Genomic DNA, 17,764 nt, shown 5'->3' with positions numbered 1-17,764 from the left:
CAGTGGTGCTCAGTTTCACAGCTGTTACAGGACCTCCCAACAAGAGACTGCATCGTTCCCTTGCTCAAACGATTAGATTTTGTATGACTAAAACAGAAGTATTTCTCACATATGATGGGCACATATCAGGTCATGTGAGATGTACGCATATAGGTATTAAGGAATCTGGCTGAACACTTACTTGCAGATATAAGCCTGTTGGAATGCCAACTCCCATGGCAAGCCAATGGACTGGTCCTTATTAAACAGTGGACATGTGGTTACATGACAGCAGTCTGTTTGGAAGACACTAACTATACAGGACTTTCCAACTCAAAAAAGGATGTCTCACATGTTCAGAAGTGTCATCGTTATTCTGCAAATTACAAGACAAAATATATGCCATATTGCTCGGATGACAATAAAACCAGAAGTTTACAAAAAGCAAATGCACTGTCCGGCTGTACCCCTTGCAGAGAGACCAGGATAACAATAGTTGAACCTACACAAGTCATTTCCCCTCTCTCTTAGATTACGCAGTAGTAAAAATATCTGCGCCAGCACAGCCCTTTCACCACAGCTAACACCACTGGCGTTCCACCACTGCAAGACAAATGTCATGAGATATTCCAACACAAACATGCTTTGCTGGCTCAGAAATCAGACACAATGAAGATTTTGCATTTGGAACTTGGTTAATAATTCTTGAATGGAATACAGTCCAACTCAGTCTCCCATAGCTGTAGTTGTTCTGTAGGAGTAAATACAAGCTTAGTTTTGCTGCCAATGTTGGCAGATATGACTAAATAAATCCACAGAGAAAGTCTGTTTGACCATTTCTTCACATTAATTTTTTGAACTAAAACTATACTTCATTTTCCATGAAGAGATATCTATAAATATCACATAGCCTGAAAACTCCAGAGTATTCAGAGTAACTAGTATATTAACTAGAAAAGTGATTTAGTTACAAAAAAATACGTCAACTATTTTCTACATTTCAACATCTACCATTTACTTTCCAACCAAATTTTGATGCTGACATTCACGAAGCAAAATCCATCCACAAGGATTTCTATAAAGGCCAACATCTGCAGCACAGGGAGCAATGTTCCATTTTGATTTAAATATCATCACCAAACAATTATTTCCCCAACTTCGGAAAAACTAACTCTTACAAAGTTTCAATACTCAAGAGACTTCTCTTTCCTCTGTTCATAACCCAATTCAAAAGAAACCATAAAAGTCAACAAAGATCTTCTTCTGAAGGGTGCCTACAAATAGCCACTTACAGAGCTCCTCCTGGGTCTTATTACAGATCTCACAAAACCTACAGAAAACCCTTCTGTTAATGAATGCTGCTGTAAAGAACATTCCCATATGTCGACAATCATGTGCTACAAATTTCTCATTTTTCTTATAACCAAAGTTTTAGTGTAAAGTCTGGACTACATTATTTACATTTAAGTCATTAAAGAATATAACATACTGTTGCTACTTTTCATCCCAATTTACAGAAGAAAACGTACTCCATAACCAAGGCCTTCTCATTCAGAAGAATTAAGGTTTCACTAAGCCAAGAGGGACTATCAGTAGCCCAAGAGACATAGCTTGTATCACTTAGATGAGAACTTCACCCAGCTACTACACAGAATATGCTTCCTTCTTACAAACATCAACTAAGTAACTCCACTTTAGAGGGGGTGGGAGAAAGAGGGTTGTTAGACATCAAAAAAAAAAAAAGTTACTTTAACGAGATTGTTTGCAGAAACTTCACGGGCCATTCAGCTTTCCAATCAACATGCCAAATTAAAAGTGCACCACATTAAATCTGAAACACCTATAAAACAAGCCCTGATGAAATACAGACTGTCTTCCATCCACCTCCTCCATATGGCTCAAGCAAAGTCAACTTTTAATTTCATAACACAAAATATTTAATTTATGCTTTTCTTCATATGTCAATTTAACCTCCGGCACATAGCTTTGAAACCATGTAAGGATGCCTAACACTTTCCATATGGCAACTGAATTGTGGCTTTTAATTGCACCAACTGGTATCATTCAAGGATAATTCCCTTGGAATCCAGCTTTCTGCTACAGTATTGGCCAATTCACTAATCTCATCACCATGGCACTAATACTTTCAGAGACTCTTTGATTGTTAATATTCATATTATAATTTTCCCAAACCAGAGCTGTCAAGATGTACTACGTGCACCACTAATTAAATTATCTTGGTTTGTTGGCACCAAATTTCAACACTAAATAAGATTCTGCTTCTCCCTCTTTCAATACAAAGTTTGGCAATTTTAAATGCCATACACAATATTTTGTGGATCAAAATATTTTTTGTCATGCCAATATCTAGCACTGCTGAGTCTGTTGTCTGCTGTTTCTTTTAATCCTCAGAGTCAATAAAAATAATTATCTATACAATACTGACATTAATGTACTTGAAAATATTTCTCCTTAAAAGATCACTTCAAGCAGTCGCACAAGATAGCACCCAAGGAAATTTTAATTGCTCTCGTCACCATATCGGTAAGAAGGCAGTCTTTCAAAAGTCATTCTACCCATGAGATGACCCCAAAGTAGTGCTACAATTAAATCTTCCACTTCAACAACCTTTAAGCCATAGCATATACATACCACTAAAAAAGTCTCTTTTCTGTTTATTATTTTCATTTTGGATGAATGACCTACCCAGCTGTGTCTTCCATAAGGCTATGTATTTTTATATGCACATACACACATGCTATTTAACAGTGGGGGATTGGGAAGGGCTTTTTTTTTTTTTTTTTTAATTTAAGAAAGATCATGCTAGAGGAGCAGTGAAGTTGACACTGGCGTAGTCTCCTCTCAGCCATGCAAGGAATGCCCATTAATGTCACTGGCTGTTACAGGCACAGAACAAATGGAGAACAAGCCCCACCTCTGAAGCATTGATGTGCCTCAGCGTTTCATACTGTATTATTCCCAGACCAGATACTCAGCTCTAATTAATATCAATTAGGGTCGAACATGAGGATCACTAGCACCAAAGAGCCCAGCAGAACTGGTAAGCTAAAGTCTTTTCTATTTTACCTAAAATGATTACTTACAACTTGGGTCACTGTGAGCTGGTTTGAAATTTAATTAAAAATACGAGATTTTTCCAATCCCAAGCACAGATCTCAATGAGATGTGCAAAAAACTAGTAAAATTTCTTATGGCTTTGAAGATAAAAGTAAATTGAACTAAGCAAATGTCATATTTAATATTTTCCCTTCTAGCATAGAACTACTTCCCAGTTAAATAAATAAATACATGAATATTTGCAAACAATGTTGATCTCCAAAAATAGATTGTAGAAGTAAACACGCTGAATAAATTTAAACTTAAGAATTATACAGGACAATCCACAATGTCAGAAAACCTTTCTGGGCACAAGTTAACTCATTCATAAAGCAGTAAAGAAGTGTATTCAGTTGCTCTAACAGATTTACAGCCCCAGTGGTTTCAATTAGCTTTGAAACTAGAAGATGACTCTGGACCTCATACTTTTCATGGATGCAACAGAATTCCTTTTTTCTTTAATTCTACATGATGTGGAAGGCTGCAGCCCAGCCCTCAGCCTCCACAGTAATTAAAACATTTAGAGCAGAGCAGCCCCTGCTGGGCGGGTGGCAATAGTTTAATGAGATCAGAGCTCTTAGCTCAGAACAGAAAGTTGTATACACACCAGAAGTGCATATTTCAGATACACTCCCCTTCCCCTGGCTCATGCCTTCACCCAACAATTTACTATGAGATCCTTCTCACATGACTGATGCATTTGGCAATAGCTGGACACTAATTGCTGTTCTTCCACTGAATTGGAGGGGGGAGACACGGATGGACGGGACACGACATGGACGACACGTCAGCTGAGGGAAGTCTGCTCTAACCAAGAAACTCTCAAAACTTCGTATGGGAAGAGGTGGTGTATTCTTGAATCCTCCTTGTGTCAAACACCCCTTGAGTGAACTGAGGAGCACAAATCAAATTTCACTGCTTTCCTGTATTAGTCATTCATTCCTCTTGTAAACGCTACATGAATCCCCCTGAACTTCAGTGTCATCTGCCCTGGATGACTAACTTTAGCCAAACAATTCAGTGTCTCTGTTCTTGAGGAAAACAGCCGTCCAGCTACAACCAAGACAGAATTTTTGGCTTATATAGAACAATGTAAGTAAAATTTCACTATTGCATTCAAGTTCTAATAAAAATTATTCAAATCTTTGAAGTTTCAGACTTGGAAGCAACCAAGTGCTCTCCTCTCCCATCAACAGGTCTTTGGAAGTACACCCGATGTCACCAAATAGGGCCCTACATACTAATGAAACCACCATCAACAAAACTCTGGTTAAGGATTCCTAGGAGGAAAATTATTTCCAGGACCATTGTTTTTTTTTTTAAACTCAACTGGATGTTAAAATGTCAACTGGATGAAAATGCAGATATTTTCATCAGTGTTTGATCTAACTCTTTCTGCCATAAGTCACAAATGCAGCAATTAGGACCTATTTCAGGGGAAAAAACATGTTTTAATGAGAAACCAAAGTTTCAGCTGTGACACAATAAAACGGTACCATTCCACAGAGCCTTGTAAGCTAATTGAACATTTTAGGAGGAATTTTGAAGTAGTAAGGAGAAGAGCCTTTGGTCGATTCAAGTGCAACAGTACTACATTATTGGGGAATACACAACTGTCCCACACAATCCCATGTGGCTAACTGTTAGTAGAAGTGACTAGTATTTCTACATCTGGAGGTGAATGAAGAGCCAAGAGGTTAGGTTACAATTCACTTTGTATCTTGGTATAATTATACAAGAGATCAAAGAGATCTCAGAAGAGAAACAGTCATGCAATCTCGGTTACGGAGTCAATAGCTGTGACTCCGTAATCCTTGTCAAAAAGACTGTACATATGGCACATCTGGTTCCAATGTAGGATTAGAAATGCATCCTTCCATATTATCAAAAGTTCATATTTTAAAGGAACTTTAAGGTAGCTGTCACAGTGTGCCTGTGACAGAATGACAATTAAACTAAATCAGTTAGCAGGCTATATATGCATACTATATTAGGCAATAAATTGCAAATTTTTTCAAACATTCAGAAACAGCTCTATCAGGATGACAGTAAAAAGCCTCATGGGAACAGTGCTTTTAAACATACTTAAACCTATTTACAGTTTTATAAGGTACTAAAACTGTAGACTAATTTTTAATTAATGGCTTGCTAATTGCAGAGCTATCATGAGGAGGACACCTTGAGTAAGAAGAGAAATACTGTTCTACTGTCATTCCAGCTGAGCAGACCTCATGGAACTGAAAACTGAAGAGTTTTGTGAATAGCAAAGTATCTTTGACAAAACATTTTTTTTCTTCTTTCCAGAAAGCAAACTGTCTTTGTGGAAGAAAATACATTTCACAAAGCTAAAGTCAGAGTTTTTGACCTTTAACTCTTGTATTTTAAACCTACGTTTAGTTTGGTGAGTTGAGCTTCTTTCCTAGAAAATATGTATGTGAAAGGTAGAACATATCTAAAACGCTTGACTCACAAAAATGGGGATAATGAAAAACAATTAAAAGCACATGTTTTTACTCTTTGCATCTGTATCATACATGTATGTACCATTATTAATGAGAACTTCTTTCTTTGGACACATTGTCTCCAAGTAAAGCACAATAAAAATCACTTCAACCAACCATACCTGCCAGTTGAATGTGAAGAGATTATGCTCATCAATTACAAACACATCAATATCTTACCCCCTTCACCTTACTTCTAGTGACTCCCAAACAATTTATCCTTCTCCAAATCAATACTGGTGGAATCTAAAAAGTCATCATTCGCTTTTCCCATACTACACATCTTCTACACACTTTAACACCCCACCTAAACTGAAGTATTCTCCACTTGCGAGTTAATTTTTCCTGAGACACAAGAAGTCCAGGCTTCTGACAATAAAACTGATGGCTAACAAAGTGAAGAGCCTGCAGGAGGTTTGGTGGCCCTGCTCTGCTTGTGCTTTCAGAGCCACATTCCTTGCTGGGAAGCACAGATTCCAATCTCCCCATCTCTCAGGTTACTTTTCCACTGATGAAGCTTTCAGGGCTTGATCCAAAGCTCACAGAAGTCAATGGGAGTCTTTCAGTAAACATCAATAAGCTCTGGATCATACCCTGAGACACTATGAGGACCATATCTGAGAATTGTTAAGTTTGTTTACCTCCCATCATGCCTTTTTGTTTAAAGAGACAACATTTAAAAAAAAAAAAGAGGGGGGGGGGCAACTTAAACATTTCCTCCAGCCCAGCTTTACAAGGGAGGACTGGAGGAAAGAGAAAGGGTGGAAAGCGACCAGTGTGGTAACAGCCAGGCCAAGTGACATGTGCAGTAACTCTTATGGAGAAAGTCAGCCACGCGTGGTTAGCAAAGAGCAAATAAATAACAATACACTCTTCGGGGACTTCTCCTTTCCCGAATTCCTCTGCCAAAATGTCACAGACAAACTTGTGCACCAATCAGTGTTCACAAGCTTGCGCACACTGGCAGGGTGCTGGGCTTTTCCCAGAGATTCTCTATTTGTTCCTGTTTGTGAAGGGTTTTGTTCTAATCTTACTGCCCAGACACTGGCGGACAGGTCCCCTTATTCCTCTGGCTTTTGTACCAGCACCAAGTTTGCTCTGCAGCTCCTAACTTCATCAAAGGACTGAAGGAAACCAGCCACGGGGCAGCCCCGTGGAGCCGCATTAGGGCAAAGAAAACCCTGCCTTTGCACAACCGACCCTTGGGAGGGAGAGAGGGATGTAGAAAGAGCTTTTGGTTTTCCCTATTTCAAAAAGGGGGGGGGGGGGGGGGGGGGGGGCGCAGCGAGGAAGCTGACATACCCTGGCGCTGGAGAGCCTGCAAACAGCCCGGTGCTGGCAGCCTTGCTGGAGTCCCGAGCTGCTGCCTCCGCTGCTGCTGCCCCCGGAGTATTTCTGCTTCACCATCCAGTCCTCCAGCCCTTTGCGAGCCAGAGAGGCGTTCACCGCAAAACTATCACCTAGAAAAGAGGAGACAATGCCGCCGCTGAGCCGCCCGCTGAGCCGCCCGCAGAGCCCGCCCGGCCCCCGCGGCCATCCCCGCGGCCATCCCCGCGGCCGGCCGGGGCCGGGGCCGGGGCCGGGGCCGGAATCGGGGCGGGCACGCAGCGCGCAAACCGCGGCAGAAAGTTGAGGGGAGAGGGCAGGGGGACGGGGGCAGCCACCCGGACCGGGGGAAGGCGTTCAAAGTTACTAGCAGTAAGGAGCCATCCCTACCTTCTGGACTTTCTCTGGGTTTACAAACGGCAGCTAGGCAGATCCGGAGGAAAGTGTGTGGGGGAAATAATAAAGGAAGATCATTAGACACCAGTATAAAATCACAGCAACAAACCGAGTAAAATCCGAATAAGGGGAAGGGGCTAAGGAAGTAGCAAGTGAAAGGAACTAACCATGTTTCGAGTGAAGTTTCCCCATCTCTCTGCATTGATCTGCAATTACGATTCATTTGACTGTTTTCAGCAGGGTTAGGTTCGCTTGTTGTTATTTTTGTAGATATATAAAATCCCAGCGTGTTTAGAAATCCATGTGCTCCGCTTCTCCCTGCTAACGCACAAGCGAGATCAAATCTCAGTTCCTCCCCTGCAGCACGGTCCGGCGTCCCCCTCTCCGCTCCAGTCTTCCTCCTCTCTCCTCTCTTTCCCAAAGACAGAGGCGGTTACAAAAGACCTTACTTCACCCACCGGGGAACATGATTGACACCTCATTGAGATTAGACCACTTGCAGGCAGCCTCCGCCTTCCCATTGGGCCGCGGCGGCAGATGAAAGGGGCGAGTGAGCCTTTTGGAGGCTCCAAAAAAAAAAAAAAAAAAAAAAAGGGAAGAAAGAAAAAAGAAAAAGGAGCAGCCGGGGCGCGTTTCACTTCCAGCCAGGCACGGGCGGCGGGGCCGGCCCCTCTCCGCTCCCCGCGCAGCCCCGGGGGCGCCGGGCAGACAATGCGCCGCGCTGCCCTCCGCCGCCCCGGCCCCCGCCTTGCCCGCCCGCGGCGGCCGCGCCCGCGGCGCCGGCCCGCTTCGCCCCGCGCTGCCGGCGGCTCCTGGCCCGGGCTGCTGCCGCCGGCGGCCCCGGCCCTGCCCGGCCCGGCCGGGGGCTCCCGGGGCCGCCCCGCCGGGCAGCGTCGCCCTCCCCAGGCTGCGCGGACCCCCGCGGGCAGCCGGCGCTGCAGGGTGCCGCTCTCCGCGCCCGCATCGCCCGCGGGGGCCTGTGTCCCTTATTCGCGGGAAAGCAGCTTTTCCACATGGGCCGAAGGCTCTCCCTCCCAGCCGCGACTCTGTCTGCCGCTCGGCCGCCCCTTCGGGGATGCAGAAGGGATCCGGGCACCGGACACCCCGCACGCCTTTTGTGATGTTCGCAAACTGCCTTCCATCACCCCTGGTACTCGGATGCGGTGACGAAGCGCTCCTGAACCCCTCGTGTCCCTACTAGCAGTATCTTGATTGCGAAGGAAGCCAGCGTGTCTGGAAAAGCACTTGTTCTATTGACTTAGTCCTGCAAACTGTTTTTCACGGGCACCTCTGCGCACACAAGTGGTCCTACTGAAGACACTTAATGCCAAACGCAGTTTTCAGGGTCAGATCTGGAACCTTTTCTCAGTGATTCAAACTGTTGGCAACAGGAGGACAAAGTCTCTATCAGCTGTTTTTAATTATCATTATTAATTGAGTAGATGAGATCTATAAAGAATCTCCCCTTCTTCTCCAGTTTATGAATGCTATATTTTTTACATATAGAATAAACTAAAAGGAAACTTGCTGTTTCATAAAGACAATTCTCACAGTCATTAAAAACTTGTTTCCTTCCTCTAGCTGGTCATTATTTTTCTGTTTATGAAAATCACATGTCCCTTGAGATCCTTGTAGTTCAACTAGGAGAGATAAAAGGGAGTGCGTAGTAGATTCAGAACAAGAGAAAATGAAGGCTTCTGAGAATTTTACTCAAGAAACTGCTAGTCAAACTATGTAGGGATTGACCCAGATGGGCCTGGTCCAAAAACTTCAAGGCCACATCTGTGCTTTCAAATCCATACATTTCAAGCACAGGGAGGAAGGAGTTAGACCTGGGAGCTCATCTGAAAAAAAGATTCAAAGCACATGTAGTAACACTTCTGCAGGGAATTGGGATGAGGAGAGGAGGGTCAGGCTTGGAGCTCATTTTTAGAAGGAATTCCAAAGCACATGGATGTGGTGAAGGTCTGGTATGAAACGACTGTGCAGCACAGCCAGTGGAAAGCCATTAAATGAACCATTTAAAGCCAAATTGTTCTTTGGATGACTGCAAAGTCATTTCTCACATTATTTCAACTATTTATCTGTCTAGCAAAGAAAACACTTGCGTTGTGAAATGCAGCCATTGCAACGGCATCAATTGCTTGTCAAATAGCTAATAACATGCATGTTTTGTGAATCTCTTTTTTATGTATTTTAATAATTTATTTGGCCCATTTAAAGTGACATATTTGTTCCTTTGAAGATTGCCTCCTGTTTTGGGGAGGAGAAAGAGGGGAAGAAAGTGATTTAGATGAAGCAGACTCCTTGGGGCACGAGCCTCACCTAGACTGCGAAGACTTGTAAAAACACTCTGATGCATATTAAGAAATTCGAAATTGTAATACCAATTTTATTTTCTCCTCAGCTTGGCATATACTCGAGTACCCTTTTTTAACTTCATCAGCAAATCTTTTATTTGGGATGTCACTTATCTTCACTGTTTACGAGAAACAGAGAACACCTTAGTGGAAGTGCCCCGCAAATGGTATGGATTTATTCATTTATTTTGTGAAATAGTGCCCCCACCATTCAGCTCTTGGGAATAAAACGAAGCCTTAGAAATGTCATGAGTTCAGCAGGTCTGAACAAGCGACCGGGGGAAGAAGCCCTCTCTTTCACAGCAGATTACAGAGGTCCACTTGTGTCCCAGTTAGGGAGACGAAGGGACTTGCATTTGTAACACAGCCACTGTTGTGCAGTCCTGCTTTCACAGATGCAACATTCGTTAAGAGTTTAAAGCAAGCCCTTTTTAATTACAGTCAATGACGTACCCTGCAAAACCAAGATTTTCACAGGAGAGCAAATCTGACAAAAGAATCCCAAATGTCAGTAACTGACTGCATACAATAGGATTCATGATTGCAACGCTTGGGCACAGGAGTAACACAAATACAAGCTGATTACGTTACATTGAGTAGGAATCACAACTGCAGCTATTTCTTCCTCCACCCAGGAGAGAGAAAGTTTTAGCTACTCTTAAAGGGCCAAATCTTGAGATTCTTAGCGTGTTTTTGCTCAGACAAATTTCAGTTGATTTCAGGAGGATTTGGCATGGTATACCAACTAAACAGGGACCTCAGGACTTGACTCAGTAGAATTATAATGATCCTCAAAACTACAGGGACCTCGAGGCACACAAAGCCTTTTGTTTTTCCTTCCATGGAGCCAGAAGTGTGTTAAGTAGTGACGTCTAGTAAAATATCAGAGTAAAGTACACCATTCATAAAACTGTACTAATGATTAAAGGGTCTCTAATTCAACCCAGTGACCCCAGTGGAATTCTTAAAGTTTGAAAGCCATGACGTAGAGTATTATTCATTGCCCTTTCATTAGTGCTGATATGCTCTACTTTTTCAGAGGACGGAAAGTCCTTTTGAACTTTGATATGATATAAACTAGTTGATGATAAGAAATCAATGTATCTTAGCCAAGGAACAAGTGAATAAGACCACTCCAGGAATTAATTTTCAATATTCAATAGCATAGTAAAATTACTGACAATACTTGAAATGGCAAGAGTTATATCATCGGTTAGATTGAGAAGAACCCTGTGTGTACCACTGAAGGTTGTTCTGATGTCCTGACAAAGAGTGGAGTACTTCTATGCAATGATATCAGCCAAAACAACACGTCTAGTTTGATTCTATATTTGCATATTAGCTACAGAACACCGGGCAAAAATAAATGCTAGCCTAGTATATGGTAAAGTAAACCAGCATTGAAAATGTTCAGATGCAACACGTACCCAAAGATAACTAAACATGGTATAAGGCTGCATGAAAGCAAGTGTCCTAAAAACAGTTTTTTAGACGCCAGGGTAGAAATACTACACTACACACTAACGGTGTACCCAGCTTTAGACTGGTAAATTTAGTCAGAGATCACATAAGACACAGACCTACAGATGTAGCCTACCATAGAAAACATAAATAGCTGATGGGATTCACCTCCCCATTATGCCGGCTTCACTGACACACTCAGAAAGTCCATACGGCCAGTGGAGAAGGCCCAGCCCTGCACAGCACACAAGCCACATGCCAGAACCACTGACACCCATGGCAGAGTGGGGCTCTGCTTGGTGCCCGAATCAGGATGGCAGTGATGTGCCCCCTCCGCCAGGCTGCTGTTTGCTACATGTAGGAGCAGAGGGAGGAGGGCAAATACACATGATAGACGAAAGAATCACACTAATTTTCCTGTCTGGGTAATGGGGTAAATGGTAGGATGCTGCTTTCCAGTTCTTCAGCTTTATCTCCTTCCTTTTCTTCCCCTCTCCTGCCATATTCCCATCCAGCTGAAGATGAAAGAAGTCTGGCATTGGCCTCCCAAGGTCTCAGATGGGTGCTGCTCTCTTCCACCTGAAGTGGCACGCATGTCATGCTAGACCACCTCCAGCAGAAGTGAGGGTTGAACTGTGCTTTTTAAAGTGGAAAAAACATGTAATTCTCAAAAAACTGTGCACACAGAGGCAGTAAAGTGCAAACTGTGCGGCTCCTCCTCTGCATTAAATAATCTATGTCTATATTTTACAGAAGTGTTTTAAGAAAAGGTTGCCCAGTTGTGAAAGGAAAAACATATATAATTGCATGTTTCTAAAGATGCTTCTGGTGCTCTCAGCACCATTTTCAGGGACAACCTGAAATATATCTAAGCGCTTAAGATTTCCAGGATCCAGCTGATACAGAATTTTGAACCCCGTTGCTCTCAAAATCACAAAGAGGGTCACAAACCACACTCAACCTCCATTTCAGCCACTTTCCAATCAATCCCTTTTTACTCCATCAACAAAGAATTGCCCACAGCAACGATACTTCTTCAACAATTGCTTCAATTACTATCCTGCTGATGCATTTAGGGTCACAGTCCTGCCCTTGCAGGTATGACTGATCCTTTTCATAATATTTAAATTTTGTTTTGGTAACCATATGAGTTCTTTGATTGCTCATTCCCAACACACACAAATGGGATGCCTGTCACACGACACTGTTTCAGCTTTTTGGTCTTTGTCTTTGGTACCTATGGTCTTGGCAGTTTTTTCAGCACTTTTCCTCAGGCGTTTTTGCAATTTGGCATGTCAGCACCTACCAGCTTTAGCAACTTTGCAGCCTTGGCTTATTGCCTCAAAGCTTTGGCATGAGTCTGCACTGTGGCATCCTTTCAACTCCAAACCTACTTGCTTCACAGGTTTTCTTTGGTTTTTTTAGGATGTCAGCAACTGCCCTGACCCTAGGGGGGAAGAAAGACTGATCAGCAAGTTCAAACAGTGTCTGTGCAGCAGAAAGATGTCTATCACAAATGAGCACATTCACTACATCACTTGCCCTTCTGCGTAAGCGTGCCAGATATTGCACATGCTCAGGTACCATAAGAAATTTTTCCAGGCCTTCTTCAAGATTATCCCTATTCTTCTTCTGAGAGCCTGTGATGATCGGCTGGAGAAAACCCTGGCAAACTTCACAGTCCCGGACTGTTAAAACACTACGTCTCCATACTCCAGTGGATATAGTTTCCATCACCAAAGTATTTTCTCTTTCACCTCTCTTCAAAGCCAAGAACACCCATCATGTAGAGATAGCTGTTGAGTTTAAGGGTTGGTAGTTCAGGGTGACAGATGCTGATTCAGCAGATGAGCTGCTTCCCACAACGACCACCAGGAGACAGCTAGGTGTCCTTTGTACTGCCTCCATTAAAATACTCCTTTTCAGGTAGTATCACATCTTCTTTGCATTGTATTCAGGGAAATGAATCTAAGAAGTCTTAAAATGGAAGAATCCACAATGATGAGGATATAGGCTCATGCCAGATTAATCTTTGTTCTCACCGTCTATTACTCTGAAAGTCCACACCAGCAACTGCATTCAGTGAAGGCCTGAGTTTTGGTGCAGCTGGAAGACTTCTCTGTTAGAAATGCTTTGTTGTTGTGAGCTGGTAATTGTCACCTGTTTTGTCCTGCAACTTTTCTCTCAAAGGACTTTGCATAGCCAACTCAATAATCCAGACTTCAGCTCATCAGAAAAGTTGGAAAGGTGAAAAATCAACAGAAGATGCCTAAAAACAAGTGAGAGACTCTTGCTACCATGTATCTCTCTGTCGCCAAGGAAGCTGGACCAGGGCTTTCCCAGCAGTTTAGAAGCAACCGACTTTTTCAGTAGATTTTAATGGGTGTTGGATCTAGAATCTGTTTGCTTGGAATCTGACTGCAGATCTACCAGAAAGAATTCAAAGATCATACAGAATTACCAGGAATTTTTCTGTCAAAGTTTCCCCAAGGAAAACACAGTTCCTATCCAAATAAAATGAACTTGCAGTTTATTTACAAATCCGAAACACTGTGGATGTCCTTCATAAAAAAGGCAATCCTTGAGATATTTTAAAGTGTGATTTTTCTGAGGGTTTTTTCCAGTGGATATTTTGCTGAGATGAAATTTGCTAACAACTATAACAATATGCAGAGAAAGAGGAAAAATAACTTTCGCTGACATCATGTACAGTGTGCTACACATAAAAAGAAAAGAAGCAAAGTAAAAAGTAGTGCCATGACTTCAATAATCAGAACCTTTCCTTTAGCATCTAAGAAATGACAAGTAAGAAAGTTTTAATATAGGAGAGGATTTTTATTTGCATTTCTTAACAATAAGGGTGGTTTATACTCCACCTGGTGTCTTTTCTCACATCATCTTTTATGGGCTTCTCTCAGTGACAAGTACCTTTGTACAAAGGTTTCCTCCCCCCCTTCTCCCCCTCCTCTGGTTCTAACTCTCTAGCAGGCTTCAGCATACAAACACAATGGGAGCATTGAAAGGAAGACAGTGGGACACCTCCTTTGATCTTGTGTTCTAATAACTTGTGTATGTTTGTGTCCAAAAACAATGTTCCAAGGCTGTGAGGACTGCTGCTGCCGAAAAGAATACTCATCACGGGGTGGTGGAATAGTTAAACTGTATTCAGGAGAGTAAAGTACCGGCCAGTAATGTAAACAGTAGACTGTAAACTCTGCTAAATGCTTTGATGACTGAAGAGAGCCCCACTCCTGACAGCTGACAACATAGGTCTGTTCAAAGCATGGCACTGAGGGTCACCATTAAATCATACAATTCCCTATTACTTTTCATATCCATTCTAGAGGATACTCGTTGCACGTGGACAAAAGAAACGTGTCTTGCATTAAAGTAAATGGCTGCTGTCAGATAAGCCAGCTGAGCTCCTCCACTCTACTGCTGCTTGCTCAATGCTGTTGGAGTTTTCTTAAACTACAAGAAGCTGGATTTTTGTTTTAATTTTTCATTTTGTAACTTGCTGTTGCTTTTCTTTCTAAGAAAAGGGTCTGGAAAAATAACTGGCATGAGAACAGAATAAGACCAGTCAGACCTTACACACAGAGCACACTGCTTGTGTAAAGTCACTTCTGACGAAGTGGTAACCCCCAGTGAGGAGTGGAGGAAGGAGAAAGTAAGTTGCTTGACCACCATCCTATTATTTACAGCTATGTCCTGGTAAAGTCTTACACACTTAGTTATACTGTTACATGTTGACAAAAGCTGTGAACTTTGGACAGAGAATGTAAGAATCAGGATCTGCACCTATATTTTGTATTTAGGTTCCATCTCTGGAACCAGCAGATTTGAAACTACAGAGTTTGACAGACACCCAGGCCTGATTTTCAATACGATAGCTTTTGCAAAACTCTCATGAAACGTGAAAGGCTTGAATTCAATATGTGTTGGTTCAGCACAGCACTTCTATGTTAGTTTTGCTTGTTTTTTTAAAATAAGCATAAAGTTTGTTGAAGTTCTGTTGCTATAGTAAGCAGGGTTGGTGCTGTGCTTACAAATAAGTAAGTGTAAGAAGTGTTTAACTTAATAGATATCTGAAAAGGGTAAAAAATGTTAGTAAAACTATCTTTTAAGCCCTGTGGAATTACAACAATTCCAAAGTGTTTTGGCAAACTCACTCATAACCATATCATACTGGGAAAGAAAACTTTACCCTAAAAAATGTGCCTGGGCCACCACGTCACTGTACAAATCTGGCACCAGTAACTTGCCACAAGTATTTTGTCATTCTAAAATAAACTTGGCTATAAAAGAATGCCTTCTTCTGAACATTAAGATACGGCAAAATAAACCTTCAGGTCTATTTTTAAGTTGCTTACACATGGAAGTTTTGGTTACTACTGATTTTCCCCACAGATACTCCGTGTACACTAAGGAATGGTGTTGATGCAAAGCTTGTGATGCAGCAGGCATACAGCAACTGATAGAGGTGAGGAGCGGTGGCAAAGACAACAGCCATTCTCCATTTCAGTATGTGTGTTTCTGCTCCCCTGGACACAGAGCAGACCCTGGCTGCCTGTAGCCTACAGACAGTCTTGGTGATGAATTACACAAGGCTTAAACAGAAAAGATCCAAACTGTTATCTACAGGTTCTCTGTAACTTCATCCAAGGGGCACAGAAAGCATGGACCTGGCTCAATGCTCAGCATTTGTGCAGCTTACCAAAGTTGTTGAATCGGCAATAGACTCGTTTCAGACATAGACCTAGGGAGGTGGAAGCATGCAGCAGAAGTAAAGAGTGTGTTAGCACTGCCCAGCACCACACACACATACTCCAGGTGATGAGACACAGACTGAGCCCTGTGTGCACTGAATTCCTTGCAAGGAAAACAGAAATCACTAACGCCGTTCAACTCTATTGGTGCAACCAGCACAGCACAAACAGCTTGATCTAAATGGCCCTTGTTGTTTACCAATATTCTCTAAACTTTGCTGTGAAAAGCAGGTTTGTTTTCAAAATTCACTTAGTTTTTTCTTACAAGATGCATCCAATGGAACCACAAGACTGGCTCATATAGATAAGACACTATCTTAAATGAGCTTAAAACCAAAGTCGTCTTCACTCCTGCAAGGAAACTTCTGAAGTCCTGACAGATGGACAGGTATCCTGACAGATACGAGATGACCAAGTAAACTCTTTGAACATTTAATTTATACTTCTCTGATTTGCTTTTACCATTAACTTTCAGTGTTACAAGACTTTGCATCCACCCAGCACGTTGCACATTGATCTAATTTGTATGCTGTATATGTGGCCTCTTCACTGTATCTCTGCAACATTTTCTTATGGCGTTAATGACATAATTATTGCATTCAAACAGGCTGCGCTAGTTTGAATGAAGTGAAGATAACCCATGGAGAACCACTTTGCTGCTCTGCTCCACACTCTGTGTCCTTTTGCATTGTGTATTTTCAAATACATGACAGAAGCTACAGGAATTCTGGGATTTGCATAAAACTAACAAGCCCCCAATTCTTCTCCTGGCATTCAGTAATTTTGCCATGGTGGTTTTGAACTAGTGCCAGACCACGTCTAACCAAGGCAGCATTTCTGCCAGCATCCTGCAAAGGCAGGGTGCATCATAGCAGGCTTTCCCTTTTGCCTCTCTTCTGTCAGCAGAAGGTCAGACAAGTGAAAGACCTCTGGCACATTAGCCGCACACCCTGTACTTCCTCACAGCATTACCTACTGCCCTCTCTTGTGGGAGTTTCTTGCAATGTCTTAAAGGAATCTTTCCCTATAGGATTCCTTCAGTATTTTGAAGCAGTTATAGGACTGTGGGCTGGATCACTGAGGCTAACGCTGCCTTCATCAATAATAGCCCAGTCTTTTATTTATTCAACCAAATTTAGATTTTAAAAAACACAAACAAATTCCTGAAAACGTACTAAGTAGAATTCATCTCCCTCTACAGTCAATGGAGAGAAATAGGTGGTTCATGTGACCTACTTTATATGTCTATATTAAGTTGAGATGAATCATTTTCTAAAAGTACCTATTAGGACATGATTTGTCTCATCTTAATATAGACATTTAAAATAGGTCAGCTGAAATGGCTATTCCCCTCCCTTGGCTATAAGGGGAGACTGGGTGACTAGATCAAGTGAAGATATTGTAGGCAGCTAAAGTTGGGTGAGATGCATTCCACTCTCTGTGTAAGGTGTAAGACTTAAGGTTCCTTTTCCCTCTGGTCTCAAAGGGAGAGATGGGGTTTTTTAAACACAAAAATAATACTCCTGTGTGCTACGCACTGCAAGACATCTAGGAGAGCAGAGGGAACAAATTGCTACTAAGCTGAACAAGGCTCAAGTGAGCATATATAAAAGCCTGAAAGATCACACCTTTGTCATCATACTGAAGACAGTCAATGTGTAAGTTACATATGTGTTAAGCCAATTCCTGTATGTGTACTTGTGGCTGTTGTGGAACATTTTAAGGTGTATTTTCTGTTTCTGCAAGGAGTAAGAATGTCACCGTGGAAAGTTTCAGAAGCAGAAAAACCACTGTATCAATAAAAGCTTTTCTAACTGCTCTGATCTTAGGATCTGCTCTAATCAGCCCCCTTGTG

At 42.2% G+C, this 17,764-nt stretch overlaps 1 protein-coding gene across 1 annotated transcript in view; it reads right to left on the bottom strand.

Annotated features, from left to right (window-relative positions):
* The window catches only part of NKD1 (NKD inhibitor of WNT signaling pathway 1), a 109,729-nt gene extending 102,056 nt beyond the window's left edge, over nt 1-7,673 (bottom strand). The window contains exons 1-3 of the mRNA XM_050904074.1: nt 7,487-7,673; nt 7,314-7,346; nt 6,900-7,057 (exon numbers count right to left, since the gene is read on the bottom strand). Coding sequence (XP_050760031.1) covers nt 6,900-7,057; nt 7,314-7,346; nt 7,487-7,511 — 216 coding nt within the window. The 5' untranslated portion in view covers nt 7,512-7,673. The remainder of the gene's footprint in view (nt 1-6,899; nt 7,058-7,313; nt 7,347-7,486) is intronic.
* Between the last annotated feature and the right edge of the window lie 10,091 nt (nt 7,674-17,764).

Source organism: Gymnogyps californianus, chromosome 12 (genome assembly GCF_018139145.2).
Source record: "Gymnogyps californianus isolate 813 chromosome 12, ASM1813914v2, whole genome shotgun sequence".
Taxonomy (NCBI): Eukaryota; Metazoa; Chordata; class Aves; order Accipitriformes; family Cathartidae; genus Gymnogyps; species Gymnogyps californianus.
Note: the sequence above shows the minus strand (reverse complement) of the source record. Positions and strands in the feature narration are given on the sequence as shown.